This window comes from Thermobia domestica, chromosome 15 (assembly GCF_964235325.1).
Source record: "Thermobia domestica chromosome 15, izTheDome1.hap1.1, whole genome shotgun sequence".
In the NCBI taxonomy this organism is placed as follows: Eukaryota; Metazoa; Arthropoda; class Insecta; order Zygentoma; family Lepismatidae; genus Thermobia; species Thermobia domestica.
The window spans coordinates 192,190,367-192,215,262 of NC_137468.1; the positions used below are offsets into that span (position 1 = coordinate 192,190,367).

At 35.9% G+C, this 24,896-nt stretch overlaps 1 protein-coding gene across 3 annotated transcripts in view; it reads right to left on the reverse strand.

The window, feature by feature from the left end:
• Nucleotides 1–24,896, reverse strand: part of LOC145671429 (calmodulin-like) — a 592,217-nt gene that overhangs the window by 212,332 nt on the left and 354,989 nt on the right. For all 3 annotated transcript variants that reach the window (XM_081740612.1, XM_081740613.1, XM_081740614.1), the window contains one exon: nt 24,549–24,794. In XM_081740612.1, coding sequence (XP_081596738.1) covers nt 24,549–24,794 — 246 coding nt within the window. The remainder of the gene's footprint in view (nt 1–24,548; nt 24,795–24,896) is intronic.

Genomic DNA, 24,896 nt, shown 5'->3' on the forward strand with positions numbered 1-24,896 from the left:
TTCCTCCACATCTTTATTTGTTCTTCCATATAACCTTCTGTTCAGTATTCGGAGCAGATTTGAGACTAATAGTTCTATAATCCTCACATCTCTTTAATATTGCTGATAAATATTCAATGTGAGATTATAAATTAAAAAAGAAACAATCGTTTGATTTAATCTAAAACATTAAATAGAGACTGGCAAAAATATTTTACACTAAACTTTAACTGCTATTTACAGTAACTATTTTTGTTATTATTTCCTATATTCAGTAGTTACTATTTGTTACTAATGTAGAAGTTTTTAAAAAGATTTAAATTAACTCAAATATTTTTTGTCTTAAAACAAACACACACAGAAATATCTTAACAAAAAGTTGTCATTCTTTCTCTCACTTCTGATTCTAAATCAAGCATATTAGCCTTGGTTTCTGCACTGCAATAGTTTAGTTTACGAAATCTTCAGTAGGATTAGTGCCGTGTCGTGGAAAATCAGCGTTTGGCGCGAGAGTATACGACGGCACCCCCGTACATATGAGTGAGGTCGACAGATCAGCCGCGAAAGGTGAGAAAATTTTAAAAAGTAAACCCTGCTTTTCATAGATTCTGAGCACTTTTCATTACTTTTTTCCTTTCATTTTATATATGTGCACATGTGTTTCATTCCTCTGTTTTTCTTCACTTTTCTTTTTCCCTCCCGAATTTTGCACCCCCGGTCATAGCGTTAAGAAATACAAGTTTTATTGACTATTTGGTGTTCTATCTTAGATGTTACATGTTTAATATTTATATGGAATGGGTCTGCGTCATTTATACAGTATGTATATTGAGAGATCGAATTTCGTGTGCACGTGCACGGAAAGAAAGCAAATAATTGGGTGAAGTAATTTCTACATTTTGTGACTGAAATCTTTTGTTTCTCCGGGGAGGAATGAATTTCCTTCGGGGGAAGATTCCCTCCGGCCTACCCCCTGAATTCAATCCTATGCACACAAGTATGATATTTTAAAAAAATAAAGTTACGAAGCTTTGGTGGGAAAGGATAAGGGTCCGGATATGATAGACCCCTGTGGTACGTCCCGGTCAAACAGAAGGGTTCTTTTACCTTAGAAAATAAACAACAGCTCATTATAACACACACTATTATAACACATTAATGAATGAAACGTTATTTGGAGCTGAGTGGGCGACAGTTATTCCCAGGGGAGAGACCAAAACATTAATTTGGGATAACGTGACTAATTGTATGTAATTTGATTTTTAAAATTGAAAAAAACCATAAACGCATCTATCTTCCTCATGAGAACATTAATTATGGACAGCATTGTGGGAAAACTCATTAATAACGCATTTAGCAAATTGGTCTCTTTGCAGAATTACTATGAACAGGATTACAAGCTATTCAGTTATTCAAACATCTGACTAAAAAGACTATTCAGTTGATAAAAAGACTACTTAAATTAGAAAATCAGCTTATTGCTTCAAATGAATTAGGTTTTCACTTATCATTCACGTAGTTAAAGTAGGGAAGGAAATTTGTTGGCCATTAGATGTGTCTCAGAGCAGATAATTGAGGAACTTAGTTAAAAAGAAAACACAACAAAATTAATTTAATATTTGGTGTTCCTGTTTTATAGATTTTAAAATGCTTAATTCAGAAATAGTGCACAAGTCTGTTGCTGATATCATGAATCCAGTTTACGCACGTGTCATGTAACTGATCTGTCCCTTTCATTGAGTTTTGCTTCTTTGAGTCCTTATACAACACGAGTTATGAAGTGTAGGGACTATTAATAACGTGAGCGCCAATCCGGTGTTGCGCAGGTGGTGGGTACACAGATCTTCATATAATATGGATGGCCAATCGATGGTTCAGTGGTAGAGCGTTCACCTCTGGTGCTTGGGGTCCCGGGTTCGATCCCAGCCCCCACCTAGTGAACTTTGTGGTGGACAATGGTGCTCGTGGGTTTTCTCGGGGTTCTCCCGTTTCCTCCCACTTTCTTCATTCCACCATTTTCATTCATCTCTCATTATCACCGTCTCCTTTAGCCTCACCGGCATAACCGTGGGACGTAAAATTTAAAGATTTCATCTCATTTTTGTTTCTTGCTTTTGTCTCTTTTTGTAAACGGGCAAAAGTAAGCTGCTATAGTTTGTTTTCAAAGGCATCAAGAGTTCCACAAATACTGAATTCCAATAACAATACACATACGTACACTGTTCACATACGTATATTGTTCACATACGTATATTATTCACATACGTACATTGTTCACATACGTATATTGTTCACATACGTACATTGTACACATACGTATATTGTTCACATACGTATATTGTTCACATACGTACATTGTTCACATACATACACTGTACACATACGTACATTGTTCACATACGTATATTGTTCACATATGTATATTGTTCACATACGTACATTGTTCACATACGTATATTGTACACATACGTATATTGTTCACATACGTATATATTTCACATACGTATATTATTTACATACGTACATTGTTCACATACGTACATTGTTCACATACGTACATTGTTCACATACGTACATTGTTTACATACGTATATTGTTCACATACGTACATTGTACACATACGTATATTGTTCACATACGTACATTGTTCACATACGTATATTGTTCACATACGTATATTATTCACATACGTACATTGGTCACATATGTATATTGTTCACATACGTACATTGTTCACATACGTATATTGTTCACATACGTATATTGTTCACATACGTACATTGTTCTAAGTTATGCTTTCACTTAATCTTTTTCCTAATAATGAATGATAACAACTAATTGGATAAATTAAAATAGGAACTGAGCAAAGACTCCTCTGTAGAACAAGTACAGAGGTGGAGTCCCAACAGAAGTTTTATATTGATTTCCAATTTAGTCGAACTTCAGCGACAGACAAATTTGTTGGGATTATTTCGTTGTTGGAGGTCATTTTTTGTTTTTCAGAAAAAAAGATCTGATCAGTTCAGAGCCTTTATGGTTTATATTACTGTGCGAAAAAGAAAGGAAAAGAGAGGTGCGAAGACGTGCCAGTGAGGGAGAGCAGTAGGGCCCAACTATTTCTACTCTCTAAGAACAATTAATTGACTTTAAGATGGAACAAAGATCGCAACTCTTTCTCTAGAAAAAAAAACAGAAAATTAAAACAATGAAACTCTGATTTTCAATAAAATTATTTATTTACTATTTTCTATTTACTATTTAGTATTTTCAAAGTTTATCGTGAATATTTTTTTTTAAGACAGAAGAGAATATTCCGTTCTCATTAGAAAGGTGCCAGCACGCCGTACCATTACGTACCGCCAGAAATAAAATACTGACAATATATATATGAAAAAATCTCACAGATTTACTACACTGACATAAAAATTTGTTCCCTCATAAATACCAACTTCAACAATTCAAAAATAAGCCTTTTCCTTTTAGTAAATAATGCGCAAGGAAAGGAATGGGGTTACCAACTTTCTTTTCTGTAAAAGGAGACCTACATATAGCACTTCCCAAGTGTAACACTCCGATTTTGATAGAATTTTGCAGGTAGATATTACACATGAAATAAAAGAATACGTGTTTTTATTTTCTGCGAAAATACAGTTTTAGGAGGCAAGAGTCCCCACCCAAAATTTTGAAAGTCGACTCCCGAAAGGCAAAAAGAAGTAGACCGAAATAAACGAAGTTGTGCACAGATATAGTAGACGTAAAATGAGGGAATACGTGTTCTATATTTTCCTAAAAAAAAAGGGTTGGATGGCGCACGGACCCCTCCAAATCTTTGATCACGAAATATCAAAAGTGCTAATAACAGTATATCAGAAGTGCCTAAAGGACATGAAGAATTGCAACGAAACTTTGTGTAGGTACAATATGCAAAATATAAACGAATACGTGATTTTTATTTTCTTTGGAAAAACGGTTTTAGGGGGGGCAAAAGCCCCTACCCAAAATTTTGAAAGTTGACTCCCTCTTCTGAATGATGATGGAAGAATTGGTGGAATGATAATGTGGAAGGAAACGGGGGAACCCCGAGAAAACCCACGCACACGGTGTTTGTCCACCATAAAGTTCACTTGGCGGGAGCAGGGTGTGAACCCGGGACCCCAAGCCTCAGAGGTGAACTGTAGAAATTGAGGAAAGTGCTTTATGTTCCTCCTGTTTCTAACGAGTTTAATCTACTGCAATTACTTACATTGGAATTGATAGAGCAAGAACTAGCCAGAGAAGGATATCGTTGATCACCCGTGGTAGAGAACATTACCCACCATACTATTTTGCCTCTAAGATAGTTGTGGATTATTGGAGCCCGCAACCGGTCCTTGCATGCATCTTTGGGTAAACTAACTCTATGGCCTACGGAACCAGGAGGTTCAATACCGGATTCAAAAAAGCAATCCATTCACTTCTATCCTTAGCGAAATGGATCCAATTTCTACTTTGTATTCCTATTTCTACGAATATCCATCTTAATATTATCCTGCCACCTACGCCTAGGTCTTCCTAATGCTCGTTTTCCGATTAGTCTTCCAGTTAAGACTTTGAAAGCGTTCCTATTTTCTTCTATCCTGGCTACATGACCTGCCCTCCTGAGTCTCATACATTTTATGACCCTAACAGTGTTTGGAAAATGGTATAAATTATGCAGTTCCTTGTTCTGAAGTTTCCGCCATTCCCAAATCCAGTTTCTCTTGGGTCCGAATATTCGTCTCACGAGGGAACCTATCCAAGTGCAACTCTGACTTCGAGTCGAGACTATGACCGTTGGATACCTTGTCCCAAAAGAACATAACACGAAAAGTGATACATCCTCGATCGCAACCATTGCAGAGATATAAGCGTGAAAAGTTAAAAATTGAGCTCCATACCATACATTACAAAGTCAGATTCCGGGTCAGATTTTTCGGAAACGGTCGAGTAAGGGAACTCAGCGGATACATCAAATTAGTGTGGGGAGCACAGCACCTTTTGAATGAAAAATTTGTGTCCCCGGGGCACTCACAGGGTCCTAGGCGGGGTCCAACTCAAAATTTGGAAATTGAACCGGGGGTCAAGTAACATACTATATGAAAGCTATTGTTAAATAAAAGAAGATACAACAAATCTCAACTCTCTACGATAACCCTGTGCAAACGGGCAACTGGTGAAAATGTCAGTACAGCCTAAATCAGAAAATCTATGGCCACGGTTCTAAATCCGTTAAGTTGCGACAATAAAAAACCGAAAAACACATTTAAAAGTGCAAGATGTTAAAGTAAAGCAAATTGCTGCAGTCTCTCTCTCTTAAAAGCACCCTCTGATATATTTTATTTCTGCACCATTATTCCAGTTTTCTCTAACCCCACTCCTCTCCAAGTTTGCAGCACTTTGCTTTACTTCAATACCTTGCACTTTTAAACGTGTTTTTCTGTTTTGTTATTGTCGCAACTTAACGGATTTAGAGGTGTGGCCGTAGATTTTCTGATGTAGGTTGTATTGACATTTTGACCGGTTGCCCGTTTGCACAGGGTTATCGTAGAGAGTTGAAATTTATTAATAATAGCTTTCATTTAACAATAGCTTTCATACAATATGCTACTTGACCCCTGTAACCCACCCAAGTTTCATAATAAAATGAAATTTTGTAAAAGGAAAATTTTGTGAGATGAAACTCCAGTTTACTGTTAAGTCGGTTATTTCTCTTGGAGTTGGAAGCACTGCTTAACCTTCGGTTAGATTGCGTGAGTCGTCGATCGGGATGACGTCACGTTGCAGCCGAGGTTCTGACTTTAAGACTGAAGCGCTTCGCAGTGTATAAAATGAGGTAAGAGTGATAGGTCCTCTGAAGAAAAAAAGAAAAAAAAATGGGTCGTTAAAAATTAATATTCTTTCCGTATAATCGTATAGTTTAGTTAACTTCTTTTGAAATCTATAACAATTCCTGACTATGGTTATTATTTTAGAAACATTATAATTATTCAATATATTTTGGAAGCACATATTTCTAAAAACATTGCGAAAGGAAAAGTAAGAAAGTAAAAATAGTTAATTGAATAGTTCATGTTACTGGTTTTGTGTAGGCAGAATTATGCCTTGAGTTAAAACATGTTGATTCTTGTTTTTCCTTGATAAAACTAAAGTAAAGTCGCTAGTCAGGAAGTTTAATATATTGAAATTACGGAAAATATTAAGGCTAGTGGAGACTTCAAATGAATGATTTATGTCTTTGGTCCGCTTTGAAAAGGAAAGAAAAAAAAAAGAGGAATCTATAGAGTTACAGATGAGCTGTTGCTCGTAACTCATGTATTTTGACCCATATTTAAGAAATCATTTCCTCCCACATTTTCATTCCAAAGAAAGCCACTTTGCAGTAACTTCGAGTTCCATACATTTTGATTATATTGTTATATAGGTTTCTAAATTCTATATTTTGGATTTACGATTGGTTATAATAATACTTCAGAAAATTTTGTTACTTGGAAAAAAAAATCCTTTTGGGAAAAATGTTACTTGCTAACGGCGATTTCGATTAATGATATTATTACTTGTTAAAATTGTTGAATGTTTTCTATATTACTATTTATATAACACGTTTCGGATTGTTATAATAAAATTTTCCATTTTGTTAGAAAACTTTTTCCATTTTCAAGTAGTTGTAGACAAATTCCTGATTATCTTAATAGTGATATTTTTTGCATACAGTATAAGCCTTTTCCAGTATTGAACCTCACTCTTCACGTCGTCATTATTCTCAGCCGTGGGGGAGTGGAATTCTCCTTTCTCTCTCCTTTTAAAATTCTTGTATTCTAAAGGGGGAAGTGGGGTGACGTCCGTTCTCGCAGGACTGTGGGTAGTGGGGCTATTTAAAGATTATATGTGTATCGTTCATCCGTTACATATATAATTTTTAAATAAAAATAAATTTTATACACTGCCCTGGAAAGGCAAATTTATGCTGGCTTCGAGGTCCGGTTCGGGGAGGTCCAGCAAAAGTGTTCCCCTTTATATTCTAAAATTTATGTGTATTTCTTTGGTCAAATTAACCTCTAAATTAAATAACATATTTTCATTATATTATGCCTTTCTTGTTGAGTAATATAAATGTTGTATATGAATGTTAACGTAAAATACTTAATACAGTGTTGCCGGGGTCGGATACAAAATTTATGGTTTAGTAGGTCATTGTGTAATAAGCAGATAATTATTGATAAGGTTGTAAAATTAATAGTAATTATCCTTTTGGTTTCTTTGAGCTTAATATTTTGTGGTGTTCTTGTAAGGATGGCACAGTCAAAGGAGACGCATGTAAAGTCTAGATTTTCGGATTCTTCAAGTTCTAGTGGGGATGAATTTCTTGGATATTCTTATGAATTTAGTAATCCTATGTTTGAACATTTAAGGCCTTCAGCCCATATTCAAGTGAATCCTCACGAACCTTTTCTAGGTGGTCAAAATAGACCATTTCAGGATCAAAATTATAACGTGGATCCACAAAGTAATGTGGGACACAGTACATGGTTTGCGAATTCCTCGCCTAATTTAAGAGCAGGAGGGAGTCAGAGCTTTCAAAATAAGTATAGAGACCGACCATTTAATATGGCAGCTTCATTAAATTTAAATTTTGAGAAATTTGCTTCGGAAGGAATCTATAAATCTTTGTTGCATGATATTAATAGTCTACCTATAATAGATGGTACCAATACTGAGTCTACATTTCAGTTTTTATTAAAAGTTGATAGTATTGTCAGAGGTAAGGGTTTGCCTTTAGATCTTGTGTTGGTAGCTTGTCTTTCTCGTACAAAAGGAGAAATGCAAGAAGTTATACAATCGTTTATTGGGGACGCTTCCCCTTGGCAAACAGTTTGTAGACATTTAGTGGTGCGATTTATTTCCACTATTGGTAGAACACAATTCATGCGACTATTTTTCTACGTTCCCATGCGGGAGGAGCAATCATTATATGAGTTCGTAGATAATAAATTATCGATTATTCACGTACTTGATATGTCCTTTGATGAAGCCACCATTTGTAGTTTAATTACTAATATGGTAACGCCTTCTGCCCATCAATTTCTAGCTGAAAGAGGTATGCCTATCGATTTAAATCAATTGTATTTAGCTGCAGAACACTATGACGCTTTGCATAGATATAGGAAAGATTATTATCGATTACGTAATCAAGGTAGTAGAGTACGGGACTTGGTACCACCCCGTAAATCATCTTCCTTTATCGGAGCGAAGAATACAAAACAGCAAGTAGTGTTGCAATCTCGTGAACCAAGAAATTTACATAAAACTTTAGTTTCTCCAGCTATGTATTCTTTACCATCTAACTATAAAAATCTTGATAAGGCGGAATTTTCTCATAACCATAATTTAGAATCTCAGTATTTAACTCAAAATAACTCAGATGTAAATCAGAATGATAGTGCATTAAAAAAACTGTTGGCGATTTCTGTTTATATTGCGGGTATGCGTTTTAAGTGCTTAATTGATACTGGGAGTACGAACTCTTATTTGGCTCGACATCTTTATGATGAACTTAGAAAAAAATGTAAAATAAAAGCAGAAAAGGTGAACGTTCAGACTATCGGCTTAGGAAATGTACAAGTTACAGTGGATATGAGAGTAAGACTATATTTTAAAATTGGAAGACATCAGTTTAGTGAAATTTTTTTCATTGTGGACTCTAATGAGTTTGATCTTCTGCTTGGAAATGACTTTCATACAAAATACAACGCCATAATAGACATTGCTTGTAATTTATATAATATAAAAGCTCGGAAGTTAGTGGTTCCTATGATCCGAGCTGATGAACTTTTGTGTGCCCAGACTTCTCTCGCTTCTGCATATACTTCTAGGAATGGGGTGAGTGGAAAGCAGCCGCCATGCGACCTTGGTTGTCCGAAAGCTACACCTCAACCTAGATCTTTTGGTAATTCTCATCAGATTTTGACTCCATCGACATCAGTAACCAGAGACAGCGGAGTTAATACCACGTTTGACCCAGGAGTGGAATTCGTTTTTGATCAGTCCATATTGCATCCACCGGAGACTAAACCGGAGGAATCTCAAGGTAATTATACGGTTCCTGATCAATTATTACTATGTGATTCTAATTTACAGGAATATGTTAATAACTTGTTAACTTCATATTCTGATGTTATTGGAAACAAAATTGGTAGAGTAAAAAATTTCACTTACAAAATTGAACTTGTCGATAAAACTCCCATTCGATTGCAACCTTATCAGCTTCCAACGCATAAGCAAAAGGAATTAGATTCTTTTATTGCCCAGCTTTTAAAAGACGATATTATAGAGGAAGTAGATTATTCTCCCTACACATCACCCTGCTTTCTAGTAACAAATTCAGATGGAAGCAGGCGGCTTGTAATTTCATACGGAGAGGTGAACAAAAGGGTTATGGTAAACAGCTATCCTTCTCCTAACATGGAGAATGTAATATCTAGTATCTCGGACAATAATATCTTTTCAAAACTTGATTGTAAATCCTGTTTTCATCAAATTCCTCTGTCTGAAGAGAGTAGGAATATTACTGCTTTTGTGACAAAAAATAAAATCTATCGATATAAATCGGTACCAATGGGATTAGTGTTATCACCTTTTGTTTTAAGTAATTTGATGTCAAAAGTCTTTGAAGGGTTAATTGGTAAGAATTTAGAGATATATTTTGATGACATAATTTTATTTAGCAAAGATATTGAGAGTCATAAAGCTCTATTAGAGGAGGTATTATCTCGACTAAGAAATTGGGGAATTACTATATCAGAAAAGAAGTCCTGTCTATTTCAAACTAGTATTAAATATTTAGGGTTTCGTTTTGAAAATGGCAACATGTCAATAGACCCTGAGAGAATTAAAGCTATCCAGGAGATACCAAAACCAAAGAACAGAAAAGGAGTGAACAGAATATGTTCATTTTTCTCGTTCTATTCAAAATTTATTTATGGGTATTCAGAGTTAATTGCTCCCCTTCAAGAATTAAGATCTGTAAAAAAGCCTTTTAAATGGACTAAAGTTCATGATGAAGCCCTACAAAAATTAAAGGATGCCTTTTGTAGTCAGGTCATTTTGAAAGTCCCAGATATGAATTCCAACTTCGTAATACATTGTGATAGCTCTTTGCGTCATTTTTCTGGGGTTCTCAGCCAATATGATTCGGAAGGGAATCTTAGACCTGTATCTATGTTTAGTCGGGCAATTCCACAATCTGATTGGAGTAAAAATATATACGAATTAGAACTTAAGGCTCTTTCTTTATCTTTGGAAAAATTTGAGTATTACTTGGCAAATCCCTTTGTAGTATATACTGATAGTAAGAGTTTAACTTGGTTACTTAATAACCATAAAAGACAAAGGAGATATGGAACAATGTTAGAGAAAATCTCGAGGTTTAAATTTCGTATAGTCCATGTAAGATCAAAAATAAATAGTATAGCCGATTTCCTTTCAAGGGTTGGAAACCATCTAGAATTCTATACAAAAGACGATAATACAATGGAAGTCGTAAAAGATCATAATAAAACAGTAAACTTGTCTTTCATTAATTTTTGGCAAAATCCTGTGTTTAATGTACCTCTTACAGATCACCAGAGGAAGGATCCTGAATTAAGAGAGATTATCAATAGGTTAGAGCGAAAGGAAGAAGTTCCTCCGTATGTATTAAGAAATAAGATCTTGTTTAAAAAGACAAAAGGTAAAGGGAATAATGGATTTAGAATTGTAATACCTAATTCTTTAATTCAGTCGATTATTGAGTATTCTCATTGTCCAATAATTCATGGTGGGCATATGGGATATCGAAAAACCATTGCTAAGGTCGCTGAAAAGTATACCTGGCCTACTTTATATTCTGACATTAAGAATTTTATACAATCTTGTCATTTGTGCCAAACCTGTAAAGATTCCAATCGAAAACCCATGGGTCAATATTTTACAAAAAAGGTAATACACCCAAATTATACTTGGTTTATTGATATTGCGGGGAAATTGCCTAGTAGTTCTGGATTTGAATATATTTTAATTGTCACTGACGCCTATAGTCGCTTTGTCTTTTTAGAACCTTTAAGACGACTAACCTCAAAAATCATCTGCAATAAGTTACAGGAATTATTTCTTCGATACGGCTTTCCTGGTAAAGTCCTAAGTGATGGCGCTTCTTATTTCGTGAGTGATTACTTCTTGAAATTCTTGTATAGCTATGGTATACAGAGTGTAAAATTCTCCCCATATAACCCACAATCGAACAGAGCCGAACGTACGGTGAGATCGATTAAAAATTTAATTCGTATTTATGTTGATAAGTCTCAACAGAATTGGGCCCAATTACTATCTAAAATTGCTTTTACTATTAACATAAGTATGAATGAAACTACTGGGACTAGTCCATGTGAACTTTATATGGGACGGAAATTTTACCACCCATTAGATGTTAAATGGTTGATGGATTTAGATCTTTTAGACGATGACCAGGATAAAGAGCAAAAATTAGTTAATATAAATAATAATATTGAACGCGCTTGGAAACATAGTGCGAAAGTATATAGTCAAAAAAATAATCCTGTTAATTTAAATATTGATGATTTAGTATTGGTTAAAAGGTTCATGAAAATTTCAGCAGAGAAACATTTCAATCCAAAAATCGCCCCTCAGTGGGAAGGCCCATACCGCCTTATTTCTAAACCTACACCAAATACAGTTTGGCTAGAAAATATTGAAAGACCATATGTTCATATAAAACGCCATGTTCGTTTTTGTAAGAAATATTTTCCACCAAGACAAGTTAATCAACCTAACCCATAAGGTAACACAGGAAAAAAAGATTTGATATGAGAATTGAGGTTAAGTAAATTATTAATATTGTACTTATTTATATATTTTAGGATGTTTGTTCGAACAAATTTTGTGTGTTGTATGTATTTTTTTTATTCCTGCAGGAATGCCTCGTCCGAGAAAGTGAGAGGTCAACCCTTTTCATTTTGTAAATACCTCATCATCATCCTTTGTGTATGTTGTGTAAGGAATTGGAAAAATTACTGTAGAAGTTTGTAAAGAAGGCGTTAGCATAGAATATTTATGGAAGATTTGGTAATGTATTGAAATTATTTTATTATTCAACTTGGGATTTGTTATGGTTAGGAATTTTTTTTTTGACCGACCCTCGGATATTATGTAACCCACCCAAGTTTCATAATAAAATGAAATTTTGTAAAAGGAAAATTTTGTGAGATGAAACTCCAGTTTACTGTTAAGTCGGTTATTTCTCTTGGAGTTGGAAGCACTGCTTAACCTTCGGTTAGATTGCGTGAGTCGTCGATCGGGATGACGTCACGTTGCAGCCGAGGTTCTGGCTTTAAGACTGAAGCGCTTCGCAGTGTATAAAATGAGGTAAGAGTGATAGGTCCTCTGAAGAAAAAAAGAAAAAAAAATGGGTCGTTAAAAATTAATATTCTTTCCGTATAATCGTATAGTTTAGTTAACTTCTTTTGAAATCTATAACAATTCCTGACTATGGTTATTATTTTAGAAACATTATAATTATTCAATATATTTTGGAAGCACATATTTCTAAAAACATTGCGAAAGGAAAAGTAAGAAAGTAAAAATAGTTAATTGAATAGTTCATGTTACTGGTTTTGTGTAGGCAGAATTATGCCTTGAGTTAAAACATGTTGATTCTTGTTTTTCCTTGATAAAACTAAAGTAAAGTCGCTAGTCAGGAAGTTTAATATATTGAAATTACGGAAAATATTAAGGCTAGTGGAGACTTCAAATGAATGATTTATGTCTTTGGTCCGCTTTGAAAAGGAAAGAAAAAAAAAAGAGGAATCTATAGAGTTACAGATGAGCTGTTGCTCGTAACTCATGTATTTTGACCCATATTTAAGAAATCATTTCCTCCCACATTTTCATTCCAAAGAAAGCCACTTTGCAGTAACTTCGAGTTCCATACATTTTGATTATATTGTTATATAGGTTTCTAAATTCTATATTTTGGATTTACGATTGGTTATAATAATACTTCAGAAAATTTTGTTACTTGGAAAAAAAATCCTTTTGGGAAAAATGTTACTTGCTAACGGCGATTTCGATTAATGATATTATTACTTGTTAAAATTGTTGAATGTTTTCTATATTACTATTTATATAACACGTTTCGGATTGTTATAATAAAATTTTCCATTTTGTTAGAAAACTTTTTCCATTTTCAAGTAATTGTAGACAAATTCCTGATTATCTTAATAGTGATATTTTTTGCATACAGTATAAGCCTTTTCCAGTATTGAACCTCACTCTTCACGTCGTCATTATTCTCAGCCGTGGGGGAGTGGAATTCTCCTTTCTCTCTCCTTTTAAAATTCTTGTATTCTAAAGGGGGAAGTGGGGTGACGTCCGTTCTCGCAGGACTGTGGGTAGTGGGGCTATTTAAAGATTATATGTGTATCGTTCATCCGTTACACCCCCTGTTCCATTTGCAAATTTTGAGTTGAACCCCTCCTGGGACCCTGCGAGTGCCCCGGGGACACAAATTTTTCATTCAAAAGGTGCTGTGCTCCCTACATTAATTTGATATATATTCCCTGAGTTCCCTTACCTGACCGTTTCCGAAAAATCTGACCCGGAATCTGACTTTGTAATGTATGGTATGGAGCTCAATTTTTAACTTTTCACGCTTATATCTCTGCAATGGTTGCGATCGAGGATGTATCACTTTTCGTGTTATGTTCTTTTGAGACAAGGTATCCAACGGTCATAGTCTCGACTCGAAGTCAGAGTTGCACTTGGATAGGTTCCCTCGTCAGTATTTTATTCTCAAAAACTTTCATTCTATATTCTTCCCTCAGAGTAAGCAACCATGATTCACAACCATACAGAATAACAGGCATTGTATTATTTGTAATCAGGGCAAGACTTTATGCTCACCCTCTATATTTTAAGCTTCAAATTCCTCGAAAGAATTCGCGACGACAAAAGATTTCGAAACTGAATAATAACACGAATTCCCTCCTTTTAATTGACATTTAACTTCTTCGTGAATATGGTTTTGTAATGTTAATGTTGATCCTAGATATTTGAAAGTACCCACTTATCAAAAATAGTATTTGTTATTATAACGTAACATAATTTGCTGTGTTACGATCCCGACGAACTTCCATGTATTTAGTATTTTCTGCATTTATTTCTAAAACCCATGTCCCTTCAAGAGTTTAATAGGACCTTTGCATTTCTTTCTATTTTTTTTGCATCATCCCCTATTAAATTTACATCATCAGCATATGCCATAACTTGGTGAATACCATTCAACTCTAGACTCTGGTTACCATCTTTGATTTTCCTTTAGCGCATTCCAGGACAAAGTTGAATAACAATGTCGATAACATGTAAACATGTAACTCGTGAAACATGTTACTTAAAGTTGGCTATGATTACCTTCCGAATTGTTTTCAGATATTACAGTACTTCCAATAATTTACTTTCAACTTCTGATATAATAATTACCTAGCCATAAACAAATGAATATATACGTATTACAAATGGCTACACCCAAATACGATCTCTTTTTGCTCCCCTCATTGGAGCGAAATTTCCGTTTACTCAACTTAGGCGTTCGTTTGTCCTGTTGCTCCTCCGAGATTTCTGAAATGTTCTTAAACCAAATTTGACACGGTGATTCGAGAGCTTCCGTTGAGTGTCGTAAGGGGTTGCATGTTCCGGTCGGACATACCATTGAGGAATAATCACCGAAAAAATTAATGTCCGTAGACTTAACATTGGAAAGTCATGTGGTTACGAATTCTCATTTAAACAATGGAAAAAAAAATAATTTCCAGCATTAAAAATAGGGCAAAGCCCTTTTCGTTTTGTTCTGTGAACACAATTTTTAAAAGCCATTATGCTTTTAGCTGATATATCAAATTCAACTCTTTGTAGGGGGGGGCGCGGTGGCTCAGTGGTAGAGCGTTCACCTCTGGTTCTTGGGGTCTCGGGTTCGATCCCAGCCCCCGCCAAGTGAACTTTGTGGTGGACAAACACCGTGCTCGTGGGTTTTCTCGGGGTTCTCCCGTTTCCTCCCAGTTTCTTCATTCCACTATTTCACTCATTTCTCTCATCATCACCGTCTCCTTTAGCCTAACCGGCATAACCGTGAGACGTAAAATTCAAAGATTTCATTTCATTTTCAACTCTTTGTATATCGTGTTCGATTACGAAAACAATTGATACATTAAACAATTCTATGAATAATCAACAGAGATCGACCGCTTTGTTCCAAATTTGTAATCATTGCATATCCAGAGAGTAAATTTATTTGATATCTTTGTCGCCCACGCTGTATTAAGTAATTTTGAAAGTAGGCATTTCTACACAGAGAATTGTCTGTCGACTGCATAAGACGACTCTTGTTAAGCTTGTAGCATACAACTTATCGTTGAAAACTTTATCTTATATGCATAGTGGTGATCTAATAGGAAGAGATTAAAACAATATGTGATCTAGGAAAGTTAGATTTAAAGCACGCATGCGTTTTCCTTCTTTCTACTAGATTAAAAGTTGTTTTACTTCCCCTTTTTCGCAGGCAACCCACCTAATTCTTCTGTCATGTGTGTTGCATAAAACTTACTTTTCAATGGTTACGAGGAAAATTGAAAAGACCCCGTTAGTGGAGTGTATGAATCATATCGGGACCAGTGTTCATAGTTTGAGGGAAATTTTCCTAATCTATGGAAATTTCGTGGGAAAATTTACCAGAAAGAGGTAAAAGGACTTTTCCGATCAAACTTGAAGATCCAGGGAAATTTTCGGGTTGACCAATATAATCCAGCAGCTAGGAGAGTTCTGTTGGAAGTTAGAGAGCCAGAAAATTTGTTTGTTTTACCGAGTTCTACTATCTTTAGTGTTTTTTTCAAAGTTGGTCACATGTTCTGAATCATGGTCATTATTGCGCAATGGCTTCCATCTTGAATAATCCTTTCGTATTTCGTAATTTTTTGTGTGGTTGTTTTAAATACATCTAGTTCAAGCTGTAATGGTCGCAAAATCATCAATTATACCTCGTCCGTTTTGCAATAGTGTAGGCTTTTAGCTGACGTTCTTCACTTGTCAGTAATACACACAACAGGGAAATAAAGGAGGGAAATTTTGGGAAATTCCCTCAAAATTTTCCTTTTACCTATTTTTTGCCATTGTTAGATGGCAATGCTGGATTCTAGGAGAGAAAGAAAAATTATGGACATTTTCTGTTATGTGGCAAATATATACTGGAAGTTTTGTCTTGATTGATTCACTAGCAGAAGAGTAATAAAATATTTTGTAGTTTTATGATTTTGGTCTTTGTGCATAAAATGTGTGTGTGTGTGTATGTAGATAAATAGATATATGTATGTGTATGTATGTATGTATAGATAGATAGATATAACGGCTATTTTAAATAAAATATCCACTACCTATCAATCACAAAATGTTCGCGATAAAAAAAATAATATAGGAAAATGTCAAGTGGCGTATGAAGTTCTAGCCACGTAGTATCATGTCTAGAGTATCTAGTATCGTAGAGTTCCGGGTAGCCTCACTAAAATTTTAACTAGCAAGCTAACTAACTAACTCTATGGCCTATGGAACCCGGAGGTTCAATGCCGCGTTCACAAAAGCTCTCCACTGACTTCTATCCTTAGCTAACTGCATCCAGTTTCCACTTTGTATTCCAATCTCTGCGAGATCCATCTTAATATTGTCCTCCCATCTGCGGCTAGGTCTTCCTAATGGTCGTTTTCCGATTGGTCTTCCAGTCAAGACTTTGAAAGCATTTCTACTTTCTTCCATTCTAGCTACATGACCTGCCCACCTAAGCCTCCCGCTATTCCTCATTCCCGTTCCTCTTAGGTCCGAATATTCGTCTCAGGATCTTGTTCTCAATTACTTTCAGTCTATGTTCTTCCCTCAGAGTAAGCGACCATGTTTCGCAACCATACAGAACAACAGGCATGATTATAGTTTTGTATATTTTAAGCTTCAAATCCCTCGACGGAATTCGCGACGACAAGAGATTTTGAACCGAATAGTAACATGAATTCCGTGCTTTTAGTCAACAATTAATTTCTTCGTGAATATGATTTTCGTCTGTTAATATCGATCCTCAGTGGCGTATTTACGATTTTGTTTCGGGAGGGGCTTTGCTAACTTTCGGGAGCTTAAGCCCGGAAGCCACCCCCCTAAATACGCCACTGTCGATGCTAAATATTTGAAAGTGTCCATTTTATCAAAACTATTATTTAATATTTTAACGCATCCATAATTTGCTGTATTACGGTCCCGACGCATTTCCATGTATTTATTTTTCTCTGCATTTACTTCTAAATACATGTCTCTGCAAGCGTTCGCTGTGAATATAGTATGTACCTAGCAAGCTACGAGTTCTTTATATCATTGGAAAGATTATATAAAAAACTTCTATAGTAAAAACTTTTTCATGTAGAGTTGTACCATTAACGAAATGACCATAATAATTGTGAATTTGAGGTTTGGAAAAGTTAAAAGATGCCACTATATTCCTCTTTCTAAAATTATTAATTTTCTGGAAACTTATATTAGCAAGTTAACCTTTAAACTAGTAACGGTATTTAAGTTCTCGCTCTCTAATTAAAATTAATAAATATCTTGTTAGTGTGGTAGTTGGTAGGTAAGTTTAAATTTAATATTGCTTGTTTACTGGCTAAACTTCAAAGAAAATTTGAAAATATAAGTTCTTTCGAAGACAGATGTTCTAAGAATATGGTTTTGGGGCAAAAATACAATAATATGATAATTTAATTCTCAAGTGTGTTTTGGAGTTAACCACTGTATTTTCAAGGTAAAAATTAACTCCATACAGGAACTCAATATTTATATATTTAATCGCAATGGGTAGTTTGGTTTCCTTTCCGGAGTCGATTCCTTTCAAACCACTTTTGATTTTTCTATTTAATTCTTTTAAACAAAGATTCGATCCTTCCTTGGAATCGAATATTTCGGTTCTGATGAATTGAATAATTACGATTTCCCGTATGATTCTCCAATATGATCCCTTAATTTCACTGAGAGATTCATTCTTTTGGAACGAATCGTTCTGGAACTATCCACCAGTAATATTCAATACTCGCTATACTCAAAGACGGAAGGGGAATGGAAAAACAAACTATTGTATTGGGACAGTTCTTGGGTTGGGAAAATACGAAAAAAACCCACAAAATTATGAGTTATACATTCGTCATAGTTAAGCGTATTGCGTCATTGTTCGAATTTTCTCGGTAGCTTAAAAACTTCGATAGGTCAGACATTAAGGTCCTCCATAAGATAAAATATAGCTTGATTTTTTTTGTAAATTTTTCGCACTAATACTCTCATAGCTCTTGCAATTAATTCTCAATATAAAGCCTTGAATTACGTTAGCACACTCGAAATTTTCCGTGTGTATGATGAAGTTCCGTATTCTTCGTGTCATACTGGGTCTGTCCGAGTTGAACCTGATCACTGATCTGTCTAGGTTAAACCGAGTCACGGACCTGTCGAAGTTAAACCAGGACATGGATCAGCCCGGATTACGATTAAACTGGGACATGGATGTGTCCAGGTTAAACTCGGTTACGGATGTGCCCAGATTAAACCTAGTCACTGGGCTGTCTTGGTTAAACTAGGTAACTAATCAATCAGGTTTTAACCGGGTTTACGGGTCTTTCTGATTTAAACCTGGCCACTGATCGATCTGTGTTAAGTTGGATCACGGATGTGTCTAGGTTAAACTCGGTTATGGATGTGCTTGGGTTAACCCGGGTCACGGATCTGTCCACTCTCAACCAGGTTACTGATCTATCTGGGTTAAATTGGATCACGGATATGTCCAGGTTAATATCAATCACGGGTCTGCCGGGGTTCAACCGGGACACTAAGTTTATTATGTCACGAGCCTGCTTTTGGGTGATGAGTCACACAATTCTTGACTCGACCCGTGCTATACAACACAGAAAGTTGTGTTCCTATTGACCATTTCATTAGAAAATAAATGGAAAAACTCGTAGTGCGTACACACTAATTTTCAATGGAGACTGTAACGTTAAATTTGGAAACACTGTAATCTTATTACGTAAAAAAAAAGAGGAATGCTTAGTAAAAAATACACGAAGATAGAAAACAAGTAATGAGAGTCACGCAATACGTTGAAAAGAATAAAAGCGGGAAGCATGACGTTTGTCAAAATCCGTAATCTCAGTCAGTAAGTTTTTTTAATTGCATGTCACGCTAGGAAACATACAACACAATCAGAAGTCCTTAATTACTAGTAAAATCCTGAGAAATTTCAAAGTCAGAGTTTTAAATAATGATCTATCACCCCTCTCTTCCCATCGGGAGACCATCACCCCCACAATCTATTAAGTATATTCTTAATAATCTCCAAATTTATTGGTGGACATACTTTCAACAACATTTTTATTTTGGTCATTTCTTTAGATTACTTCCACAGTATACATTATGGAAGTAATGGGAGTTTTATATAATGATCGTGTCCGTCCGTCTGTCGACGGGCATCAGAGCAACAACTGTAAGAAATATGGCCGTTTGACATGTAGCTATTCCGAATCAGTGACAACGCCAGATTTAGTTTCTTAAGAGCCTAACATACTAAAAACAATACAAAATTTACCATTTTTATTTTGCTTGTTTTTCATAAGTGAAAGGAGATAATGAAATGCAACTTATCACAGTCATAGATAATGTTATTCTACAACAGAAAGTATGAACCTCAAGAATTTTCAGTGTTGCCATCCATTGAAATGAAATGAAATGAAATGAAATCTTTGAGTTTTACGTCCCACGGTTATGCCGGTTAGGCTAAAGGAGACGGTGATTATGAGAAATGAATAAAATGGTGGAATGAAGAAAGTGGGAGGAAACGGGAGAACCCCGAGAAAACCCACGCACACGGTGTTTGTCCACCACAATCCATCCATTGAAATTACAGTGTTCTCAGACTAACATTTCCCCCGAAATCTAAGTTAAGACAACGACAAGAGAAACGAACTCAACTGCATTTGATTACGTATCATATTGTCTTGGAATCCTGTAAATTACTTTTTTAAATAATAGTTGTATTTAGTTTGTAATAAACAAAATAGTTTTAGTTATTAAAATTAAATAATAATGTTATTTAAAAAGTAGTTCACAGGATACCAAAACAACATGATACGTAATCAACTGCAGTTGAGTTCTTTCCTCTAGTCGCTGCCTTAACTTAGATTTTGGAGGAAATGTTATTCTGGCGACACTGTAATTTCTATGGATGGCAGCACTGAAAATTCTTGAGGTTCATATTTTCTGTTGTAGAATAACATTATCTATGATTGTGGTAAGTTGCATTTCAATATCTCCTTTCACTTATGGAAAAGAAGCAAACGAAAAAATGGTAAATTTTGTATTATTTTTAGTAAGGCAGGCTCTTAAGAGGCCTTATCACTGCGAAATTAAAATACCGCTAATTTTACAGTAATTATGTGATATCTTCAAATAGATAAAAGATAATCGAAATGTGGAACAAGACTTCCCTAGACAGTATTATTGTGCGTGAGATACCGTTATCACGACTCATTTATCTGCTTTCGATTTCCAGCCATTTAGAAAATCGGCATTTATTTTCGCGTTTCTAAATAACAGCAAACGAAAAGCTACTAGGTGACTCGTGATAACTGTAAGTCATGCAAAATAACATCGTCTAGGGAGGTCTTGTTCCACTTTTCGATTATCTTTTATCTATTGGAAGATATCACATAATTACCGCAAAATTAGCGGTATTTTAATTTTGACGGGATGAGGCCTCTTAAGGGGAAAAAATCGGAGCAGCAGAGAAATAACAGCCGAGTAATTTCCACTTGTCTAGACCCATCGTAGGTAAGGAATTCATCGTAGGCCAACATTTACATAGTGATAATGAAGTGAACTAAACTGTCCTAGAATGGTTCAGTCTTAAATACAAAACTTTCAATGCTGAAGCTTTCTGCGTTAGTTACGCTATGAGATAAATGTACTACGTATACAATAATATTGTAAATTTGTAGCTAAGCGCTAAACCTTTATTGATTATTAAGGTTTTTCGGTGATTATTCCTTAATGGTATATCCAAGCGGGACATGCGACAAATTACAATACTCAGAGCGCGCTCCCGAAGTCAAATTTGGTTAAGAACTCTTCTGGCTTGTCGAAGGAGTATCTGGGTCAAACTAATTCCTTAGTCGATTAAAGAGGAGCTTTGCTTTGAAAAATTGTGTTCGCAGAACAAAACGAAAAGGACTTTGCCTTATTTCTAATGCTCAAAATTCTATTTCCATTGTTTATAATGAGGATTCACGCACCAAATGCTTTATCAATGTTAATTCTATGGTTATCCCGTTTTATTCGATGATTATTTTTCAACGGTATGTCTGATCGGGCATGCGACCACGTACTACACTCAACACGTGCTCTTGAATCACTACGCCAAATTTGGTGGAGAATGATCGAGGTATCTCAAAGATTCAGTTTTTCGGTGATTATTCCTCATTGATGTTCGGTCGGGACATACAACGCCGTTGCAACATTCAGCGCGCGCACTTGAATCGTCGTTTTGAATTTGATAACGGTCCAGGCATATCAGAGATCCCGTTTTTTCTGTGATTATTCCTTAAGGATATATCCGATCGAGATATGCAACCCTTTACGACACTCTGCACACTCTTGAATCACCTAAGTCAAGTAGAGAGAAGTTTCGCTCCAATAATTCTTGTACGGGTATAAAGGAATAAAGGCAGTTTCCATTCTTTGAAATTTATTCTTTTATTTTTTTAAACAAAAAAAAAATATCGGATTGACATGAACCCCTCCCCTATATTGCTATTAATTTTTCTTGCTGTTCAGGTTATGTTGAAAATAAATAAGAGGTGATTATATATAAAGGTAAACAAGAAAGTTCTGTCGCTTTTATTGAGGTCTGTGTTCAATTGGCCTGAACACCGTGAGTTGAATGTGAATGGAGATAAGGTGAAAGTGAGTTGTTGGTGTGGGTATATCCAACATACTACTTGGTTCTGGCAGTTCAGTTACACCGTGAACTTGCGTAAGGGCAGAATAAACATGGGACCTCCACAGCGTGATAAAGGCGTGTATGCTGTACGAGTTCAAATTTGGGTCAAATGCCTCTGCAGCGGGGTGGAAGATATATCAGGCTTTGGTGAGGGGTCGTGACTATGTGAACAGTGCAGTGGTGGTTTAACAAGTTTAAAGACGGTGACGAAACACGCAAAGACGCACCACGTGCCGGAACACCAACACATGTATAAAATGAAGATTTTCAGGCAGCAATCGAGGTCAACAGTGGCGAGATATGTGAGGAACTGGGACTACAATTCAATGTGAGTGGAGATACCCTTCGGCAGCACATCCATCAACTTGGGAATCACTACAAGTTGGGTCGATGGGTAACACATGATTTGACTCCGGGACAGAAGGCAACGCGAGCAGACACCTGTGTTTCTTTGCTGTCTTGTCTGAGGAAGGAGCCATTTCTGAACATGGTGTTGATGTGATGAGAAGCGGGTTCTGTACGAAGCTTCACGGCGCTGTCATCATTGGTTAGTATCCCATCAACCGGTTTCAAAACAGCCGAAACCAGTACTGCACGAGAAGATCCTCCTCTGTGTTCGGTGAACTGCTTGCGTCATCGTGCATCGGTAACTGCTACCACCTTGTCAGAGACTCTGCAGTTGAGCCATGGAGCTCAAAACTCTGGAGCCAGCACTTCTGAATCCACAAAGGGTCCTCCTATTACAAGACAACGCTAAGCCCCACGTGGTTAGGATGACTCGGGACTCTATTCTACGCCTTGGAGGGAAACACTATTGCATGCAACATACTCCATGGAAATTGCATAGTTCGATTATCACCTGTTCCATTCCTTGGACAATCACCTTAGAGAACACCAATTTAAATCCCTAGTAGAGGTGCAAAATGCACTTGATACTTTCTTCGCTTCATGGGTCTACCAAGTACTACGCAATGGAATCCATGGCCTTCTAGAACGTTGGTAGAAGGTAGTCGATGCTGATGGTTACTACTTTTGATCTTCTAGGTACGTCTTAGATGACATATCGATGTTCGAAGGTAGTGCGTGAAAAAGCTACAGAACTTTTTTTGGTTACCTTTATACTTAATGTTGAAAGATAAACATATGGTAGGTGAACAAATTTAAAGGAACTGAAAGGACAGCATCATATAACGTATTAACACTAAATGTAAAGCGGGCTTGGAACCGAGTAATTAGTCTGTTACAGTTTTTTTTATTAAAATGTATGAAAGCTCTTAGGAGTTTTGAAGACTGCATGATGAGATTAGATACAATTTATGTGTGACTACAGGTTCGTGCGCTCAGCTTTATAAAAATACCATATTCAATTAAAGGGTGTCTCATAAAGAACGCACCTTTTGAAATACTCGTCATTTCTGTCATAGTAAGTTAACAACAATGACTGTTACGCAATTTTCATCTGTTGTTCTTGTGCTTAGTAGTCACGGAGCACCATCATCGTCATTTGTTTTCTGTACGGGTAGGAATGGAGCGTGTTGTCATAGTTCGGTCGTGAAGCACTTCGTTTCTACGCGTACTAAAAACAGATGACGATCACGTGCTGTTCGGTGCACCGTGAGTACTAACCACAACAGAGTTGCCACCTCAGACAACAAAATTATCGGTTTTTCGTCTTTTAAATTATCGGATATTACAAAAAAATAGTATATTTGTTATATACATGATCATTGTAGAAACAAATATAATACTACTAGTAATAGCAATAATATATAATAAACTTATCTAGTAATGTTCAGTTTCGAACTCCAAATCGACGTCATCACTTCTTTATTATTAATAATACTACTCTGAACAACAACAATATTTCCATGCACTCGTAAACGTAATTGAATTTAAAGAATAGAAGCCATTTGCCCATTCTAAAATCATTATTGATTTGTTTTAGTGGGGTAAGAACCTCAGTGTGTGTTTTATAATTATTTAATGTATATATACAATTTATTTGCACATTCAAAAGCTGCCAAAAATCTGGGTTCTAAAATTATCGTATATTCACTTATTATTGCAAGGGCATTATTGTATATAACATTAAGGTTTACATTATTGTATATCATGATAAATTATCGTACGGTTGGCAAGCCTGAACCATAAAGACAACAGATGAAAATTTGTAACGTTCAGTGCTGCCAACTTATTATAATAGAAATGGCGGGTATTTCAAAAGTTGCGTTACTTATGAGACAACCTTTAACTAAAGTTTCATTACCTCTAAGAATATAAGATTATACACTTACTGATGTGGAACACATCTCATACTATAAAAATCTTCATGACAGTGTACAAGTTTCGTATCTTTCATAAAATTTCGCGTCCCGTCAGAATATAAGACTTTCAATATTCGCCAGCAAAGTTGGAAATATATTAGTAAAATGGTACTCACCAAATCTATCGTAACAATGAGGTCATGCTGTTGGTGCCGTTGCCCCTTCTTTGCTTTCTTTCCTCCCTTGACTGCAGCTGCTTTGGGCTGAGCCTTCACCTGCCCCTTCTGAGCTGTGGGCTTCTGCGTGGACTTAGGGGTACCTTTCGTCTGACCACTCTTCTGACCAGCGGGTGCTGCCTTTCCTGCAGCTGCGGCTCCCTTCTGGTTGACATGGCCACCACCATCGGCAGGTTTATTCCGGGCCTAAAAAATCACAAATAATAAACAAATGAATAAATACATTCAAGAATAACAACAATTTAGTTTATTTCAGAGTAAAATCTATAATATATGTAGGACAGGATA